The following is a 21,243-nucleotide window of genomic DNA, read 5'->3' on the forward strand; positions in this document are numbered from 1 at the left end:
TGTCCTCAGTGACAGGATTGCTCCAAATAACTTATAGCATCACTACTGGAAATTGTGAGTCTTCTGTTATATCTTTGAATATATTTAAAACTTTATTTGATTCATTTTCCTTGGGGACATAAGTTATTAGTGATGTAAAATGTCTTTTGTCTTTTCCTTTCATATCTTTCTTGTCTATTTCTCTCTAATCCTTTCTTCTTTCTGCTTATTTTTATTTGTGTTTATTCTTCACTACCTTTACATTTTAGCTGCTTCCAGTTTTGACTTCTTCTTCTTCTTTTTTTTTTTTTTTAGTTCAGAAAACCTATATTCAGAAAAGATTTAGAAAGATCCATCATCCAGGAGGCAGGTCAAATGGACTCAGCTACAGATCTCACTAAATGTAGGAGAATCAATGGGAAGCAACATAAAGCCTTCTGCTGGGGCATAAAAAGGAATCAGTCCATGTAATCAAGAAGTTACTTTTCTTCCTCATCTAAATGCTTACCTCTTAAACGGGCTCAGAGAAAGGTGCTGATCATTTGAACTGGTTGTCTATCAAAGTTCCCTTCATTTTTGCTTTCTTGGCTTCGAGTTCAGCCAGCTCTTGCAGTCGCCTCTTGCTCACGCCTCTGCGCTCCAACTGTTTTTCAATCACTTTGGCATTCTGTGCATATGAGTCAGCAACTTCTCTAGCCTCAATCTCCTCTTCCTCTTCATCAATGGTTGACACAGTGACAGAGCTGAACTTGCCCATGTCTTTAGTTCGTTTGGTCATCATCACCTTCTTAGGAGGCTCTTGTTTCTGAGTATATATATTCGTCTTCCCAAAACCCTGGCCGAACTTGACTACTGCTCCATCCACAATGAAGGTCACGGGAGCATTCTTTGGCTGGGTCTGGTAGAAGAGTGGCAGTCCACACTTGGCGCACTTCTTCCTGTACTGCCGTTCAATGCCTTCAGGCCTCCGAAGATACACAGTCTCCTCCTCTTCTGTGTTACAAAACTTGTGGGCGTGTTTGGCAGCATCAATCACACGGGCCCGGTCCCGCGGCCTCATGGGTAACTTCTCTAACGGACAGTCCAGCACCAGGACCATCTGGCCGCACAAACAGTAGTAGACATGGAGGGGCTTCTCGCCGTCGTCATACTCCTCCCGGTCCCGGGTGTCGGAGCAGACGACCGATCGCGACACTACTTTCGGCATAGCTCAGGGCAACGCTGGGAAAATTCTGCGCGAAGGAGAAGGATGGCGCAGAGATGACGTCACGCAGGTGCCGGGCGCCTTTTTCTGACGCCTTCTTTTTTCTTTCATTTAAAAAAACCCTTCTGGGTCATACTTTAGCTTCTTATGATTTCTTATCACGTCTTCCTTGAGCACTTTGAATTTTTTTGTATGCTTTCAATTTATAGAGGTGATTGTTTCATTGAGATTTTTGACTTTATATCAATATTTTGGGGGCCACAATTTTGACCTGTACTACGGAAAGAGTTTGGTGTTTCTCTTCTAATTTACTTTCCTGTTTTTTTTTTTTTAACCTTCTTTTTTTGGTTGCAACTTCTAATCGATTCTTTTCTTGTTCCCTTTTCATTATTATTACTTAACCTTTGGTTGAGATTAGTTCTTATTGGCTCGAATACTTAAGTGAAGTTACTGTGAAAGAGAGCTGTAACTGTATTCAGCCTAACAATGTGTTTAGTGTTGAAAGTAGGGATGGATTCTTTTCCCTTTGCTCATTCTCCCAGTGAGTCAGGATAGATTGCAGGATTGCTCACACAGGCTGCACTAGCACCATACTCTTCCTGCTAATAGGCATCCAAACTCTACATCTTTTGATCCCCTCATAGATGTTCATTACGTTGGCATTCCTCTCTCTTAATTTATGTTGTAAACTTACAGATGTCTCTTAGACGGTGTTTATGTTTCTTTTTCTCATTCCTCATTTTTATTTTTAGGATTTCTGAGTGGTGAATATCAAGCCCACCAGGAGCATAGGACCTTTTTAACACCAGATGTCAGTCTTCTAAGTAAAAATAGAGAATCAAGAATTTGTATAATTTTAATAAAATGTCACAAAGAGAAAGGTAATTAAACTACCAATAAAGAAGAAAATGGAAATCGGGGAGCATAAGAGTTAATTTGAGAAACAGAACACAGTATCAAAAAGAATCATTAATAACCCTAGAGACATGAAAAAGATTATTATGCATGAGACCAGTATGGGATATTAAGAAAAAGACATCATTAGAGAGCCAAAAGGAACACTTTGATATTAAAATCTAAGTTTTGAAATTAAAAATTAAATATATGTGTTAGAAGGTAAAGTTGTTAAAATTTCCTAGAAATAGAATAGACACAAAATATAAGACACAAAGATAAATATCTTATAGAATCATTTTAGGAGGCCTGATATCTTATTAATAGTAGTTACAAAAAGAAAAGATGAATAACTTGAAGGAAAGGAAATTATAAATAACTAACGTGAGAATTTCCTTTAACTGAAGTATATAAATATGTCTAGATTAAGAGTGTCCTTCAAACAGTAAATGATAAAAAACCCCACCTAATGTGCAGTTAGCATCCCACAGAGAGAAAATCCATAGGCTTACATATTAAGCAGAAAGAATTAGAATGGCATAGGATTGTGAAATATTGACATTGGATAATAGGAAGCGACAGACTGTCTCTAAATTTTTAAGAATGAGTCAATTTCCAATTTAGAATTATATACTCCGTCTCAATATTAATTGTGTTGGGAGTCAGACATTTGGAGAGTCAGAGTATTTTCCATTCACTCTTTTCCCTGGAAGGGTTTGGAAGATGCAGGAAACAAGGGATTACACAAAGACAGAAGAGGACATGGGAGTTGGAAAACATTGTATCCAACCCCTGAGATCAGCTAAAAGAAGTATATAGAGTGTGGCCATTTCAGATCATAGCCGGATGCTGGTGGACTCCTGGATTGCGATGAGGAATGCAGACTTGAGATGCAAGGGGAGCTCAGCCATCCTCGTCCACTTTAACATTCTGGGCACAACAGCAGCTGGATCTGCTGTGGGGAGATGCTCCCTTTACAAAAAAGAACCTTCATTATTTGGCAGCCTTGAAAATGCTGAGCTAGAAGTGGCTGCAGGTATCTGTGGCAGCTGACCGTTTAGTCACCCAAAATACAAATATTAAAAGAAATGTCTGCATTTTTAGGCAAAAATTAATTTAGAAAGTTTTGAGACATGTATTGCTCTTGTATGTTTTCTTCTAGCTTTTGATAACAAGTCGTTGGTAATCCAGAGGCAATGTAGTGTTAATATAACGGTTTAAGAGCACGGATTCTTGGAGCTAGGTTGGCATACTTCACATCTCAGCTCGAGCACTTTCCAGCTGAGTGAACCTGGACATGTGAACTAACCTCAGTTTCTTCATTTGTAAAATAAGAACTGACAGTATCTACCTCATGGGGTTGTTACACAAAAAGGATTAAATGAAGTACTCCCATCTGTGCCCGGCACAAAGTAAAAGTTCAATACTTTTTACCCGTTTCAATGGGATAATTATTTAACATAAATAAAAGGTATAATCCATAAAGATGTGACAACACTTAAGAATTTTGTAAACCCTATTGTTCAATTAACAAAAACATACAGAGGAAGAAACAGTTGTAAGGAGGAAATGAATAGGGGCACCATTTTAAAGGGCACCGATGAAGTAGAATAGAATTCAATACAGGTGTATAGAAAATGAACAATACATTTGACAGACCGTATGACACGGTGGCTGACAGTTGGGCTCAGGTCTGGATTTGGGCTGAGATCTGTCCTTGCCAGCAGTGTCTGAGCCCCCATTTCTGCATGAGGTCCTTGTGTGTCCAAAATGGATTCTTTCAACACCAGCCTTGATTAAGACAGGATTGAACTTTCTGATGGTGCTTTCCAGGTGGAGCAGGGAGGCACATAAAGCTAGGGGTCTGGAGACCATAGGTGTTCAGGAGCGGAGGAACCAGAGCTATGGAGGATGGCTAAGGTGTAATGGGTGGTGGGGCAGGAGCAGGTAAAGGATTTTGGATGGAAAGGAGGAAAAACATGAGTCCCTCAAGTTCTCCTATGTTATATTCAGTTTTTCTGATGTTGTTTTTTGGTTTCTTGTCAGACTTAGTATTTGATTTGGTTTGTTTTAGAGAGGTAAGCCACTTCTGATCATGGAATTCTGGGTCGGCTGGTTTGACAGGTGGGGAGAGAGCCACCACATTACAAATGCGGACAGTGAGTATCCAGCTGTGAGTCCTGGGGCTACACACGCAGTTCTCTACTAACTAATTCACTACTCAGCCCCAAATATTCATTCTCTCAACCCCTGTTAAGTACGAGCACTTAGTGGCCCCTGAGGACACGCAGAGGAATAAAACTTCCATGGTCCCCCCCCCCCAGCTTATAATTTAGTGGAGTCAACAGATCATTGAGAAGTATTACTCATACAATCAATGTATAGTTCCGCATCTGACAGGTACTTTGAAGCAAGCAAACAGGTGTAATGATAGAAAAGACAGAGGAGAGACCTGCCCAGAAAAGGTAATTTCGTTACAGAAGTTCCTCAGAAAACAGACCACCTCTGAAAAAGGCAGTGCTGAAAGTCATAATCACCTCTGGAGAATGCACAGGCCTTTTATTTTTTATTTTATTTTTACAGAGATCAGTGTAGTGCCACCATCCCTTTTAAACAGGCATTTTCTTTTCTTTTCTTTTCCTTCTTTCTTTTCTTTCTTTCTTTCTTTCTTTCTTTCTTTTTTTTTTTTTTTTGCAGTTTTTGGCTGGGGCTGGGTTTGAACCCACCACCTCCAGCATACGGGACTGGCACCCTACCCTTTTGAGCCACAGGTGCCGCCCATGCACAAGCCTTTTTCTATGGAGTTGTCAACTACATGGGAATAATGATCCAGAAACCACAGACACTGGTGGCTGAGGGCGTGGATCCTGTGGCCGAAGAGGGGAATGTTTTAATTCCAGCTCTGCGGCACTGGCCACATGACCTGAGCAGGTGGTCTTCACTTCTAAATCTCAGCATCCTCATCCAAGAGAGGGGATTATCACGAAACCACAGAGTTGTTCTGAGGGTTAGATGGAGCCTCTCAGAACGATGCCTGGCAGTTGTTTACGTGATAAAAGTGTGTTGCTACTAAATGTATTTTCTGTTATAACATACTAAATGTGTTTTCTGTTATGGAAACAAGCTCACGTGTATATGTAGGAAAACCACTGAAAAAATACTTAGTTACTGAAAAAACAGGAAAAGAAACAAGATGAATCACATCTACAACCACCACCACCATCAATGATAACACGGCCAGCAGTAATACCAGCATCACTGCCGCCCAATACAGCTTTCTGGTGTCTTCTGTGTCAGGCATCATGCCATATTTCTTAGAGAGATTGGGTGTCCCAAAGGTTGCCCGTGAACTTGGCATACAGAGGGGAAACGAGAAGTTGTAGCTAAACGTACCTTTATTTACAAAATAGTCGTTATAAAATTTTACAGAGTGGTGGCCAACAGGTGGAGGGTATTTTGTAGACATTGTATGTGCTGAAACAAGATGGACAAATCACAGTCTCTGCGCTCAGGGTTGGAAAGAGCCACTTGTCTATTGCTGTGGTTCTAAGCCACTCCCCAGAGGCATCTTACTAAAAGGTAGTAAGTAATAAGGATATACGCCCTATTTTTCTAATTCCAAAAAATTTAATGAAATTTAGATGTTGAAGTTGCATAAGGGTTCTTAGGCTTTAAGTGACATGAGATACAACACAACCAATATTTATTTTCCTTATTGTTGTGCTGATTGATACATTGAAGGAAACATCATTATATGAAGACTTGCTGTGTGTCATTTTGCTTAAAAATCAGTTTCCTAAGACCCTAGGAATGATGTTTAGTGAGGACTTAATGCGATTGATCGTGGGGTGGGGGCTGGAGATAAGATTTCACCAGCCACTTCCTTCTCAACTTAATTTGTAATTGCCTCCGTGTCCTCCTCCTCTTTCCGTCCTATAGACCTTGAGTACAATGTGTCTAAACTCATCAAACACGAGATCTCCTTCAACTTATACATGTTCCATGGAGGAACCAACTTTGGCTTCATGAACGGGGCCTCGTATATGGGGAGGCACGTCAGTGTTGTCACCAGCTACGGCAAGTGTGTGCTGGGGTGTCTGCGGCCCTCCAGCAGGGGCTGCGGGTTCATAGGCGCGACTCCCACGGGGGTCCTGGCATCGCTGCGTCTTGACCTGTAACCTGTGCTGAGCACTAACTGAGGACTCTGGGATCTAATTTCCTATCTTCTGTGGTGTTCACACTACCCCAGGCGACTGCCACTGAGCAGGCGGGGCTTTCCAGGCCTTGGAGGGCCATGTCACTCTCTGGTCCACTGACCCCTTGACTGAACCTCTGAGGGGGGCAGGAAGCAAGTGGTCATGGCTGTGAGGCACAGGCGGGCACAGCTAGGCAGTCAGGACTGAGGAAAGAAAGAGATGCCACTGGAAAGTGAATGGAGGGAGGAGCCCAGTGTCCCCAGAAAGGGTTGTGGGTGATGTTCCCAGATGGGTGTCCCATGCGCACAGCCCAACCTGGCATGGAGCAGAGGCTGGGAGAGGTGTCTTCCTCCCTTCTCACTCTTGGGGGCCCTTGCCCCCCACTTCATGCCAGAGGCAGGGAAACAGGGCTACTGTGGGGGACTGCGTGGCCTGTGACAGTCTGGTGTCTTGCAGACTATGACGCTGTGCTGACAGAGGCAGGAGATTACACGGAAAAGTACTTCAAGCTCCGAAAACTCCTTGAAAATGTCTCAGGTATGCAGCAGCCGCTTACTCTGAGGGGTCATGCTCCTCCTGGGGCATCTCCATCCTGCCGAAAAGTGAGGAAGGCAGAGATTCCCCTCGTGCCTGTAGCTTAATCAAGCTCTAGGGTTTCCCACTGAAAATTTGCATGAGGTTTTCTTTTTTTTAAAGCATTTCTAAGCCCTTTATGTTGCAATTTCTTCATTGAATCATGAAGGTAATGATACTGGTCTCCTGTGATGATTGTGAAGCATAAGTAAGTTGCTTTTGGTAAAGCTCTTAGTATCATGTATGGCGTAGTAACCCCAAATACAAAAGCCAAAATTATCATGTTTAATTGTTTTGTTTTTTTTTTTAATGAAGTTAGGTAAGCATCTATTAAGGGCTAGACACTTGTGAGCACCAGCATTGCCTAAAGATGTGGCACAATCCTTGTTCCCAAAGAGCTCTTACTGTGTGGCCATCACCCCTCAGCGGGCTCTGTGTCTACCCGTGTGTGTGGATGCAAAAGGGCTTCAACTTGCTTATTGCCTATGACCATCACTCTTAGAGAAGCACACCCATGCCCCAGGGTAGGAGCCATTTGTCTTGTTGGCTCTGGGAGGCAAGGAAAGCCACTGAAAAATACTCAGTTACTGAGTATGGGGGTGGGGAGGCTTAGGGAAGGCAGTGGTCATTGTAGGCGCTTCTCACCCTGTGACCGTATTCATTGCAGTAACACCCCTGCCCAGTTTACCGAAACCTACCCTCCCTGCTGTGTATCCTCCTGTGAAGCCATCGCTCTACTTGCCGCTGTGGGATGTCCTCTCTTACTTAAATGAGGTGAGCCCTGCTTGAGAAGAGGAGTCAGTGTGGCCATGGAGAGATGGAGGGGAGATTCTGGCAAGGAACTTTTTATTGGGTAGTATGACTGCTAGTCTTCTGCATTTTGTCCAAACTTAGAACCACCAGCCCCTTCTGGGTAGTCGGCGAGGGGCATTGAACTTGAAAAATCAGTGTGTATAGGGGAGGAGGGTGGGATATGAGAGGATCCTATCCCCAACGCAGATGGACCCATCTGGTGAAAGCTGTTGTTTGGGTCTGTGTGAGCCACACAAGATCAGCCAGGAATAGCCGCTGAGTTAGGAACCCGTGACACTGAGCTTCTGTCTTCCCTCCACCAGCAGCTGAGACATCACTGCTGCCCCTTTAAAATTAGATTACCTGTCCCATTTTGGAGAAAGTATGAAAGCTATTTGAAGCTGGAACTCTCGAATTCGTGTGGGTTTCACTTCCACTATTTCTGTTTTAAATGAAAAATAGCGACTGGTTCATTGCAGATGCTAAATAAACGTTTGCTCAGTGCTCAGTTCAACACTCAACTTCGGCTCTTTGAGAATACACTTCATTCACTCTGAAAGATCAGTTCTTAGCGATTAGAGCAATTGTTCCCTCCTCACTGTGCTCTCCTGGTCCCCCCGGGCTGCCTGGTCAGTGGAGATCTAAAATGCAGGAGCTCTGTCTCATAGCATCTGTTTTATTATTCCCGTTCAAAGAACGCTTGGGGATCATTATGTGAGGCCACACAAAGAGAGGAGACCATACACATTTTCCTAGAAAATGCAAAATGGGGCGGCGCCTGTGACTCAGTGAGTAGGGCACCGGCCCCATATACGAGGGTGGTGGGTTCGAACCCGGCCCCGGCCAAACTGCAACAAAAATAGCCGGGCGTTATGGCGGACGCCTGTAGTCGCAGCTACTTGGGAGGCTGAGGCAAGAGAATCGCCTAAGCCCAAGAGCTGGAGGTTGCTGTGAGCTGTGATGGCACAGCACTCTACTGAGTGCAATAAAGTGAGACTCTGTCTCTAAAGAAAAAAGAAAATGCAAAATGAGCAGAAAGTTAGGATGACGTTTCTGACTTCTCATCACTTTGACTTCTGTTCCTACCATGTGTTCCTCATAGCCGGTCAAATTGAATCAACCAGTCAACATGGAGAATCTTCCTATAAACAATGGGAGTGGTCAGTCCTATGGGTTCGTCCTTTATGAGACCCGCATCTGCTCTGGAGGCTTCCTCTGGGCTCATGCTCACGACATAGCAGAGGTAGGTGTCCGTAGGCTGTCCCCGGTGGCACGCAAAAACCATTAGCCTGACTTAGAGAAGCAGTTTGTCCCTGGCTCCTGTTCCTGTTTGATAATATTTTGAAGCACCTACTACGCGGGAAGCATTAGGAATGAAAAGTTAAGCTTTATCGTAGTTTAAACTCTGCTGGGGTCCCCTAGGCAGCTTTTAGCCATCTGTGAGCACCAGGGCTAGTCCCCGCCTTCATAACGGCCTCCCCAATAGGAACCACAGCCTCCCCTCTCCCTTTCTTCAGGTGAACTGAGCAGTCTGACGCCTGCTCTTCTGTTGCAGGTATTTTTGAATGAGACAATTATAGGATTTTTGAACGAGGCTGTTCGGGGTCTGCGCATTCCTCAATTCAGGGTATGTAATTCCTGAGTTCGGATGATGCCTTGGCCTTCCCACTCAAGTGCAAACACAACCTGTCCTGACACAGATCTCACACTTTCTCCACCACTGCTCTCTCCTGCCTGTTCCTCACTTAGGGCCATGCCAGGTGGATGCAGGGATGGAGGCAGAACTGCGGCTCCCAGTCCTGGTGCTCGCTCAGGGAGGGTGGGAGTGGAACTCCTCATTAAGCTCCAAGTCAGCCTCAGCCCCTGTTTAGATCTCGGCTTAAAGGCACAGCTGCATCTCTCTGCCTTTCCTGATAGGATCAACAGGAGAAAGGGCAGCCTGAGTGCGGATAGGAAGACAGGGGGCCTGCTGGGCTCGGGACCTCCCTTTTCTCCCATTTGCTTGTCTTTCTGTCTGAGCCTCCAAGGAAAAAGTGGGTTCTGGAATAAGAGCCCTGCATGGTCATGTCTCTGTGAACTGGTCTGTCCTGAGCAGGACTGTCAGCTTCTGAGGATCCTGGTGGAGAATCAAGGACGAATCAATTATTCCTGGAAAATGCAGAATGAGCAGAAAGGTGAGCTCTGGGCCTGAGACACAGCTTACTTGGAACCTAAGACTGGGGCTGTGCTGAGGTCGGGAGGGAAAATGCCTCCGTCAGCAAAGGAATAAAGGCGTCCCAGCACCAAAGTCTCCTTTCCTATCCCTTGTCCTGCCTTCCGTTCAGGGCAGGAAAGTAGAACATCTCTGGTGGGTGCTGGCTTATCCTGAAGCCGGACCCAGCCTCTTTTGGGGGGAATTTCAGGGAAAGTTTCAAACTAAACAGGGAATTTTTATTTGATTTTATTATTTTTTATTTCAAATTAATACGAGGGTACAAAATTTTAGGTTACATTGTTTTCAGTTCTAAGGTCAAGTTCAAGTTGTAGTCGAGCCCTTCACTCATGGCGCGTGCTGGACCCCCTCACATCGTGCACATTAGGGAGATCCTGCCCGTCCCCTCCCTCCTCTCCCCTCCCCCTTGCCGGACTACATTTGTGTTTTGTCATCTAAGAGGGACATTTTCTTGGTAGTATGGAAACACAGCAAGAAACCTCAGTCATGACAGGTTAGAAAAACTTGCTGTTGCAAAGCGTATGTTTGCCTGTATTTCTTTGCCCCAGATGCTGGAGAATGTCCAGTCCTCATTCAAATTCTCTTTCCTGCCTCCCATCTGCAGGATTAACTGGATCTGTGACCATCAATAACATTACCCTGGAGAATTTTACTATCTATTCCCTGGAGATGAAAACGAGCTTCTTTGAGAGGTAGGCTCACACCTGCTCCAGTGGGCACTTTGAGTGATCTGGGAACACAGAGCTTTGAAACCCTTCACTTTGTAGATAAGAGCCCAAGATTCAGAGAATTGAAGTGTTTTTCAAGGTTATCAGGTGCTTTGGAATCAGGACTAAAATCCTAGAACAAGTCTCCCGGATTCGATGCTAACATTAATACTTGAGTCTAATACATCTCTCTGAAACAGAATCCAGGTTAGGGGTACAGGGATCAACACTGGGACCAGAGTTGGGAGAGGTTTTCCTGTCCCTGACAGCTGGGCCTTTCTTTCAGGCTCCGCTCTGCCACCTGGAGGCCTGTCCCACTGAGATATCTGGGCCCTGCCTTTTACCGTGGTACCTTGAAAGCTGGCTCTTCTCCCAAGGACACCTTTCTGAGGCTGCAGGTAAGTGAGACGCCTTCTGCTGCTCTGGGGTTACAAGTACGAGTTTTTTTTTCTAAAACTTAAGACAGAGTCTCACTCTGTAGCTCCAGCTAGAGCTCTGCTCTGTCAGCCTAGCTCACAGCAACCTCAGATGCCTGGGTCCAATCTATCCTCCTGCCTAGCCACCTGGCTAATTTTTTCCCCTTTTTTAGTAGAGATGGGGGTCTCGCTCTTCCTCTGGCTGGTCTTGAACTCCTGATCTCAAGCATCTATTTTATTTTTAAAGAGTCCTGGAGCAAAGCCATAGTGTTCCTGGCAGGAATACTTCCCTTTCTCCATGTCCTCATCTTCCTCACCTCACATCAAGCCTCTCGACATTTCTCAATCTTCCTAATGTATTATTGTTTAGAAAGTAACACATCAAAACACCATGGGAAAATTCAGGCAGTAACAAGATGTAGGTAGCAGAGGGTGGACATTCTCCTTCAGACCCACCCCCATTCCAGTCCTTTCCTTCTCAGGGCTAAATGTGTCAACAATTTGTGTGATTTATTTATTTATTTATTTTGTAGAGACAGAGTCTCAGTTTATTGCCTTTATTGCTCAGTTTATTGCCTGGTAGAGTGCTGTAGCGTCACACAGCTCACAGCAACCTCCAACTCCTGGGCTCAGGCGATTCTCCTGCCTCAGCCTCCCAGGCAGCTGGGACCACAGGTGCCTGCCACAACGCCCAGCTATGTTCTTGTTGCAGTTTGGCCAGGGCCGGGTTCGAACCCGTCACCCTCAGTATATGGGGCCAGCGCCCCACCCACTGAGCCACAGGCACCACCCAATTTGTGTGTTTTATATATAATTTTGCCTAAACACAGTCAATTATTTTTTACACTCATGGGATTAAATGATAAATTTTATTCTGCAACTTGCTTTCTTGGGGGTGATGGTGACAGGTTAGTTTTAACTTTTGACTCTTTTTATTTTAATTTATTTTTTATTGAATGGTAACTATATACATTAGTGCACTTCTGGGGTACAGTGTGGAGTTTTCACACACAATCCGAAACACTTCCATCAAACGACTCTTTTAATTTTTAATATAAACACGCATAGACAGCATAAAAGCACAAAAGGTGAATGTACAAATTAACAGATTATCACAAAGTGAACATCATCTAATTATCATTGAGATGGAAGAATATTGTTAGCACCCCTCCCAATTCCTGACTCCTTTCTCCTCCGTGGCAACTACTATCTTGGCTTCTAACACTCTAGGACAGGGACTCCTGTTTGACTTTATATAATTGAATGACACGGCATGAATTCTTTTCAATGTGGCTTTGTTCATTCAACATTCTATTCAGCCATTTGTTGATGTTGGAGTGATGAGTTCATTTTCTCTTATGTGTGTGTGTTTACGCATATTTTGCCTTCAATGAATAGTCCATAATTTATTTAAAGATAGACATTTGGATTCCTTCCAGTGTTTGTCTCTGATAAATGATTAAGTTAAGGCTTCTTTCATGTTTATGATCACGACGGAGACACTTTGTCAGGCTTTGGTGCTAAGGTTTAAGGCCGTCATACTTATACTATAGATGGTAGATCAATGTCAAAGAGTTCAATCTGGTTCATCATCTTGTTTCAAATATTTTCTGTCTTTATTGATTTTTAGTTGCTTTGTCTATCAGCTATTAAAAAGTTATATGGAAATTTTCACTACAGTTATGAATTTATTTCTCCTTATTATTCTGTCAATTTTGTTTATTTTGCTTCATATCTGTACTTAGTTTTCCTGCATATGATATACACATTCATGGTAAATTAAGAATTTTATTATCATGAAATGTTTTTTATCTCTAATAATGCTTACCTTTTTAAAAAAATTAAAAAAATTTTTAATTTTTTCAATATTTTTTATTAGATCATAACTTTGTACATTGATGCGTTTATGGGGTTCAGGGTACTGCTGCGCTATACAATGTGAAATGCTTACATTGAACTGAGTAACACACCCATCACAATTACACTCATTTCTTAATAGCTTTGAAGTGTACCATTGCATCACGCACATTAGGTGAGGTCCCGCCAAATAATGCTGACCTTAAAGTCTCCTTTTTCTGATCTTAACAGAGCTATCGTGCCTTTCTTTTAGAGTTTCTATGTTTTACCTTTTTCCAGTGTTTTTATTTTTGCACTGTTTCTTATGCATAGCACATAACAGCTTTATTTAAAATCCAACCCAGCAATCTTTGTACTTTAATTTGCCGATTTCATGTTTTACATTTTGCTGCATCCTTGGCTAAGCAAAGGCCTCTAGCAGAAAACCTGCCTGGTTGTATCCTCACCTCTCCATTTTCTTTTCCTAACTCTTGACCCTACAATTCTTCATTATATTGCAAGTCGATTTAAAAAAATTGAATATCTTTTATAGCTGTGGTCAATAGTAGTGTTCATCTCTATTATCTAGTATTTATTTCTGGAAGCAGAAGACCTGTTTTTAAAAAAATACAACATGGCTTGGTGCCTGTGGCTCAAGTGGCTAAGGCACCAGCCATGTACACCCAAGGTGGCGGGTTCGAATCCAGCCCGGGTCCGCCAAACAACAATGACGGCTGCAACCAAAAAATAGCCAGGCGTTGTGGCCGGTGCCTGTGGTCCCAGCTACTTGGGAGGCTGAGGCAGGAGACTCGCTTGAGCCCAGGAGTTGGAGGTTGCTGTGAGCTGAGATGCCACGGCACTCTACCCAGGGGGACAGCTTGAGGCTCCTGTCTCAAAAAAAAAAAAAAAAGAAAAGAAAAAAATATATAACATGGCAGGAATAATAGTATTAGCACTATCACAGGCAGGAATAATAGTAGTAGCACTATTAAAGGCTTAGTCCCATTCATTCCATTAGTAGACAGCAGGATGGAAGTTCCAGAAAATATTCCATTCTACACTTGCTTCCGCGTTGAGTGACAGAATCACCTCAGTCTTGCTGGCCCTCCCCAAGTGCCTTAGGTTTTATCTTGCCAGTGTTCCTCTGTCTCAAGTCGCCATTCCTTCCAGAACTGGCATTATGGATTTGTGTTCATCAATGGACAGAACCTTGGGCGGTACTGGAATATTGGGCCTCAGAGAACACTTTACCTTCCTGGTACCTGGCTTCATCCAGAAGACAACGAGGTGAGTAACCCCGACTTCTGCCTTGAGATCTCATAAAATTTCAGCGTCGTTCTCCTCCTGGGCTGATGAGGCTCTGCCTTCCTCTTGTCCCCCTTCTCTTTCTGTCCCAGATCATCGTGTTTGAGAAGATAATGAGTGGCTCAGACATCCAATCTACAGACAAGCCCATGCTATAAAACGCTGTTCTAACCTATTTCTTGGATTGTGAGAGTTCATTTATAAGTTGATTTTGAGGAAGAGGATTTAAGACCATCAGGTACAATGTTGCTTATAACAGCAAAAATGTGAAAACTCAAACCATCAACAGACGAGCGGTTGCATATTTTAACAGATAGCAACACGGTGCCTTTAAAAAGGCTTTAAAAAGTCTTCAAAATCCTTAATGACTTGTTTATCTAGTTAAATGCTTGATCTTTATCAGATTCTTTTTCTCTAATCCTTTATCCAGATATGAATAAAATAAAAATAAATCTTACTTCTGCTTCCCATATGCAATTGGGAGGAAGGGAGAGGTTCTAGCCGGGGGCAGAGTAACGGCCCTGCTGACCTGTGCCAGGGAGAGTATGACATGTGCTGATTGGAAGACTCATGGTCTGTGTGTGTATATGTGTGTGTGGGGGAGCAGGAAAGAGCAGCGAGCAATGAGCGATGTCTTTAGGCATATCCCTGAAGCTGAGTGTGTGTCTCCAAGGTGACTCGGGAGGTCACATCCAATCAGAGAATGAGCTGAAATTGGCTTGTTTGCTTCTGACATGTGTGATGGCAAAGCCTGGCCCAGAGTCCTCTGTGTGTTCTTATTCCTCAGCTATCTGGGTATAGTCAAGGATACTGCTGATTAGCAGGCAGGTGTTAGTGAGATTAGCCCCCTGTGCAAAAATATTCCAACCAGTCTTCTCAAACGGCACCCTTGGAAACAAACCATATTCTTATAAACAAAACATATGAACCAGTGCAATAGTACAAAATCTTCTCACTGTGTTAATATAGGCCTAGGGCCTTCAAGGATTGTAGCATCTAATCCAGTGTCCAAAGGGAAGAGGAGTTTTCTTTTCTGATTATCTTCTCTCCCGCTGATCTGAATGGCTATCTCACTGAAAGAGAATTCTGTCATGCACCTCCACAATTCCTACCTAAAACTTTATTCTCTGGGGCTCCAGGCTCAAACCTATGAAGTCTGTGGAAACTGCAGGGAAGGGCTGGAAAACAGAACAAATAATCATGACGATCATGAGTAAATATTACATTTCATGTGTGACGTACACTAAACATAACTACAGCCATGCACGTACCCATTTTACAGAAGGAAAAACCGAGGTTCAGAGAGGTGTTTGAACATGTCTCTCTGTTTCACTCCCCTTTGCTATTCTCCCTCAGCTTGCACCTGTGTCATACTTTTCCAAATATCAATGCCAAAGTGCTACCCAGAAGACAATGTTTTCAGTGTACTTACAGAAAAAAGCTTGCAGCAATACTGTCTTTCAAAAAGAGCAACCGTAAGAAACCAAACTTTTAGATAGACAAAAGCCAAGAGAGTTTGTCATGAAAAGATCCACGCTGAAGGATGTTCTGAAGCAGCCTCTCTCAATGTTCCATAAGAGAATTAACCCTGCACAAAATGTTTTCAGGAGTTTGTAGTTTGTTGTATCTTCTGGATGTATGTTGGAGAAGTCGACTCATTCTGTATCATGGCTGTTTGGGGGCATTGGAGGTTCCTGAAGCAATGGACAGAAAACGTGGCAGATACAATGTGACCTGAATAAAAAGGGGCTGTTTCTAAAATCACTCTGTCTCACCAGACCATGGCCAGGTGAATTGAAGAAACCGGCAGATCTATCGAAAGGCATTTGGAGAGTAAAGCTGCCAATTTTAAATTTAGTGATGGATGACATCACTGATGGTTTTTAAATTAAATCATAGCTGTGTACATTAATGCAATCCTGGGGTACAGTGTGCTGGCTTCATATACAATTTGAAATGTTTTCATCGAACTGGTTAGCATAGCCTTCGCGGCATTTTCTTAGTTATTGTGTTAAGACATCCCTATGGTGCATCTTACAAGGGTACATGTGAAATTTACTAGGTGTAGAATATAAACATAACTGATGTTATAAATAAGCATCAACTTGCCATTTTTATTAGCAGCGTTGATGATGAATATAATGTCACTGAAGAAATGGCTTCTTTAGTGCCATTAAAAGACCCAACTTAATTAACAGATTTATATGTGTCAGTAAAAAACAAGTTAAAGCGATTGTCTTTGTCCCTGGTCAACATATCTGGTATAGTTGGTGACTGATGGTGCCCCAGTGATGGTAGGTAAAAGAGGGACTTATAAAATTAATAGATGATGTAATTGCCACCCCAAACTCACATTTGATGAAGTATCATTGCATAGTACATCAAGAACATTTATGCACAAAAGCTTTAAGAATGAATAATGTCATGCAAAGCATCGCCAGGATTGTGAATTTCATAAAGGCTGAAGGATTGAACCCCAAGCAATTCCAGGAATTCTTTAAAAATATTGATGCCGACTAGAGTGACATCATTTACTTTTTGGAAGTAAAATAGCTAAGGCGGGCCAAGGGTTGAGAAGATTTTATGATTTTCAACATGTTATTAAGTTGTTTGTGGTATCAAAAACCAAATTTGTGCCAGAACTTGATGATGAAAGCCGGTTTACAGATTTAGCATTTTTAGTGGATTTAACTGCTCATTTAAATGAGTTAAACGTGTCTTCAAGGTGAAAACCAATTTATTAACAATGTTTCAAACCATAACAGCTTTCTAGCTGAAACTGAAATTATGGCAAGCTCAAGCTAAGGCAAACAACTCTATACCTTTCGACATACTGGCTAAACCAAGTCCTGAGAACAGTGGGAAATACGTGAGCGCAGCCTTGCCTTTTGATTTGATAAAAGAATTTCAAAACAGATTCCAAGATTTCTGAGAATGTAACCAATACATTGGTGCGATTTGGAACTCCGTTTTCACTTGACATAAATATGTCACCGGTCAATTTTCAAGTAGAATGCCTATAGCTGTGTAATCTGACATTCAACTTGAAGAAAAATGTGATCGTGTCTCTTTTGGACTTTTACGTGTCTTATCTTCCCAGAGATAAACATCCCTCACTTCACAATCACACCTTATTCGCATCGCTTTTAGGCAGCAGCTACATTTGTGAGCCACTATTTTCAAGAATGAAACACATTATGAGTAAAATTAGAACCAAAATATCTGATGGGCACCTTGAGAACTCAGTGAGAATTGCAGCCACTTCCATGGAACCAGATATTGGTGCTTTAGTTTCTCAATGACAAATATGTCACTAGTTTTACATTGCCCACCTTTCTTTTATTTTTATAGGAAAAAATATTTTTAAAAACCCCGAAGATGGGCTCGGTGCCTGTGGCTCAAGTGGCTAAGGCGCCAGCCACATACATCTAAGGTGGCAGGTTCGAACCCAGCCCGGACCCGCCCAACAACAATAATGGCTGCAACCAAAAAATAGCCGGGCGTTGTGGCAGGTGCCAGTGGTCCCAGCTACTTGGGAGGCTGAGGCAGGAGACTCGCTTGAGCCCAGGAGTTGGAGGTTGCTGTGAGCAGTGAAGCCATAGCACTCTACCCAGGGGGACAGCTTGAGGCTCTGTCTCAAAAAAAAAAAACAAAACCCGAAGATGTTTTATTACTTAAATATGTACATTTTCTGAATTAGTGATCACAAACTTGGAATCTGCTTGAGGATTTAGAAAGGCTCTCTGGCCCATCACCCCCTGATTGGATTAATACACTGTGGTATGTACACCATGGACTACTATTCAGCCATAAAATAGATGGAGACTTTACAACTTTCATGTTAACCTAGATAGAGTTGGAGAACATTCTCTTCAGTAAAGCATCATAAGAATGGAAAAGTAAAGTATCCAGTGTATTCAGTACTAACATGAAGCCAGTAGATGAATTAGTATGTGTCCACACGAGAGACAAACTCAACTTGATTCAAGTTGGGAGGAGAGGGAGGAGGGGGCTTGGTGTGCTCTCCCTAACAGGCACACCCCTGGGGGAGGGGACTGTACCTAACAAACCCAAACTTTGTAACCTAATTGTACCCTCATTTAAATTTTAATCTGAAAATTAAAAAACCTACTGAACAGGCCGCCGCATAATTAAGATTATCGCACGAGGACTTTTTTGCTTATCTGTTGTGGCCGATATCATGAAAATTATGCACAGACCTTTCTTTTTCACTTATCAGCTTTCCTTAGTGTTTGTGTATTTCACGTGTGACCCAAGACCACCCTTCTTCTTCTAATGTGGCTCTACCCTTCCCTGAAATTATCTCACTTGGTTACCAGGTCCCCTCCACTTCACCTGCTCCAGGGGTTCACTAGAAATTCTTCACAGTCTCTCTCACCTGCTGGTTTTTACTGTTTACTGATCAAGGTCACTATCAGCATACAAGCACACTGTGGTTCCTCCCACCTAAACAGAAATGAAAACAGACTCATTTCTGAAAACAGACTTTTTTGCCCCCAGCTACCATCCTACTTATGGGCTCCCTCTCTAGCAGGCATCCTTGGGTGAGTGATCACTGTTCCCTGTCTTAGATTCCTCTGCGCTCGCCCTTTTTCAGCCCCGTCCAGGAGGCTTCCCAATCGCTGTGACCCCAGCTACGCCCAGACTGTGTCCAGCTCACCTATATCTGCCACATACTAAGTCCACTGGCCAAGTCTCAGTCTTTCTTTAACATGGCCTTGACAGCACTGAACACAGTCCATCCTGCTTCCTTCTCAGTGGCTTTTCTCTGCTAGAATTTGGGACACCCCACTGTGTGCGTTTTCTTCCCCACTCCGAGCTGCTCCTCCTCATCCGGCTTCTGGTTCCTTTTCTTTTCTCTTGTTATGGGGCCCAGGGCTTATCCTTCGTCCTCTCCTCTGTCCACACGCCGCTCAGTGGTGATGTCATCCAACTCTGTCAGTTCCTAAATTGTCAGCCTTGTTGATTCTACAGCCTCCTGAAATACCCACTGGGCATTTCCTGGACATCACTACGGCAGTGAACCCAAGCTGGGCTACTGACATCCCTGAGACCTCATCTCCCTCCCTGACACCCCGCAGCCTTCCCCACCTCAGGTCACAGCAACTCCAGGCCTTCTGCTTTCTCACGTCCCACACATCGGAGTCATTCTTGAGCCCTCTTTATTTCTCTCGTTTCACAAACAATCCATCAATAGCAACAGTCCTCTTGCCTTTGCTTTCCAAATATTTCCAGATATCCAACACTTGTCACACCTCCTTCCCTGATCCAGCACCTGCTCTCACACCTATTACTGCAATCACCTCCTCACTGGCTCCTTTCTGCCACTTGTGCCCGCTCCTGCAGACTCTCCCCACAGCAGCAGAGTGATACTCCTAAGGCATAACCAATGTCATGTCCACAGCCTGTCATGGCTCCAATTTAATTCTGCATTCTCACCCTTCTCCTCCCATGCTGATCTGCTTGCCTTCAGGTTGTGCTCCTTGCTGCGGGCCTTTGTACTAGCTGTTCTCTCTGCTTGGGCAGTGCTTCATCCAGGGAGCAGCGTGCATGGCTAACTCACAGCACCTTCAGCTCTTAGCTCAGTTAACATCTTCCCCGTGAGACCTCCTCTGTGTAGGCCCCTCTGCACTGTACTCCTAATCCTCCCTCCTTCATCTACTCTGCGATGGTCTTTATTATCTTTGAAAATGCAATTTATTTGTTCATTGTGCTAATTTTTGTTATCTTTCGTCTCCAGCTAGAATATAAGTTTCAAAAGGAAAGGATCTTTGTTTTGTACACTGATGTGTCCTAAGCACCTAAAACAATGTTCAGCATATACTACACGGCCGTTAAAGGCTTGTCAACTATTTTTTTTTTTTTTTTTGAGACAGAGTCTCATTCCATAGCCCTGGGTAGAGTGTCCTGGCGTCATAACTCACAGCAACCTCAAACTCTTGGGCTCAAGCAATCCTCTTGCCTCAACCTACCGAGTAGCTGGGATTACAGGCACCCACCACAATGCCTGTCTAGTTTTTCTGTTTTTAGTAGAGATGGGGGTCTCTCTCTTGCTCAGGTTGGTCTCAAACTTCTGAGCTCAGGTGATCCATGTGCCTTGACCTCCCAAGTACTAGAGACTTTTTTTTTAGTAAAGAAAGTGTCGTCGAATTAGATCTTTGGCTATATGGCTTTCCAAAGCCTGAGGATGAAAAGCGATATGTTTAGACTATCAGGGCCAAAGGTCAAGTTCAGTTAATCCCTACAGGCTGTACACAGGCCCCTTATAGTCTCACTACCGTACCTTTCTGGCTCAGGAGACTTGTCTACTTTTCTTAACTTAGATCTATCTTCCCTTTTTCTTTTCCAAGGTCAAAATCTCCATTCCAGGTCTTTCTATTTTCTTTTTGTCTAGAGTTCAAATTGCCTATTTATTCCCAGGAATTCCCCCCATTCTTACATTTTTTGCTCAAGGACCCTGGTAGGTAGCAGCCTAAGTAGACTTTGCTCCTCCTGAGTGGAGGGTGGGCGGGGAGGGCTGTCTGTGGGGAGGAAGCAAGGAGCAGGAGTCTAGTGACTACTTTTACAGAAGACGCCTTATGCATCTTAGCCTCATAACTTGAACTAAAAATTCAGCATATGAGGGGGTACACGTGTTTTGGATACTTTGTTTTTGTACAGACTGAGGCAAAGTTATAAGCATGCCCTTTACCCAAATAGTGTGCGCTGCACCCAATAGGTGTGAATTTACTCATCCCCACCTCCTCCCTCTATCCTCAGAACTTTTAAGATTTGGTCAAATGTTTTAAATCCGTCAAAAATTCAGATGTACTGCATTTAAAGCATTAACACCATGCCCTGTAAAAATGTCATGTGAATGACTGCAAAACTCATCTATAAACATGTGAATAGCCAATGAGATTGGCTATTTTTCTTGTAGGACTCCACAGTACTGATTCAGAATGACTGTGGTTTTTATTCCTCCCTGTGCATCTTTGTGCATCCCGCCCACTATTTGTTTTTTTTTTTTTTTCTTTGAGGCAGAGCCTCAAGCTGTCCCCCTGGGTAGAGTGCTGTGGCATCAAAGCTCACAGCAACCTCCAACTCCTGGGCTCAAGCGAGTCTCCTG

The 21,243-nt window shown here is 43.3% G+C and overlaps 1 protein-coding gene and 1 pseudogene across 1 annotated transcript in view; one reads left to right on the forward strand and one right to left on the reverse strand.

Moving 5' to 3' along the window:
* Positions 1-14,539, forward strand: part of LOC100960707 (beta-galactosidase-1-like protein 3) — a 32,792-nt gene extending 18,253 nt beyond the window's left edge. Inside the window, exons 10-20 of the mRNA XM_023516776.1 lie at positions 4,152-4,236; positions 6,017-6,154; positions 6,730-6,810; positions 7,514-7,620; positions 8,741-8,881; positions 9,194-9,265; positions 9,734-9,812; positions 10,455-10,542; positions 10,844-10,955; positions 13,980-14,096; positions 14,207-14,539. Coding sequence (XP_023372544.1) covers positions 4,152-4,236; positions 6,017-6,154; positions 6,730-6,810; positions 7,514-7,620; positions 8,741-8,881; positions 9,194-9,265; positions 9,734-9,812; positions 10,455-10,542; positions 10,844-10,955; positions 13,980-14,096; positions 14,207-14,272 — 1,086 coding nt within the window. The 3' untranslated portion in view covers positions 14,273-14,539. The remainder of the gene's footprint in view (positions 1-4,151; positions 4,237-6,016; positions 6,155-6,729; positions 6,811-7,513; positions 7,621-8,740; positions 8,882-9,193; positions 9,266-9,733; positions 9,813-10,454; positions 10,543-10,843; positions 10,956-13,979; positions 14,097-14,206) is intronic.
* On the reverse strand, positions 518-1,186 carry LOC100953169 (annotated as a pseudogene).
* Positions 14,540-21,243: the final 6,704 nt, after the last annotated feature.

This window comes from Otolemur garnettii, unplaced genomic scaffold (genome assembly GCF_000181295.1).
Source record: "Otolemur garnettii isolate 467f Iridium unplaced genomic scaffold, OtoGar3 scaffold00097, whole genome shotgun sequence".
NCBI classification, from domain to species: Eukaryota; Metazoa; Chordata; class Mammalia; order Primates; family Galagidae; genus Otolemur; species Otolemur garnettii.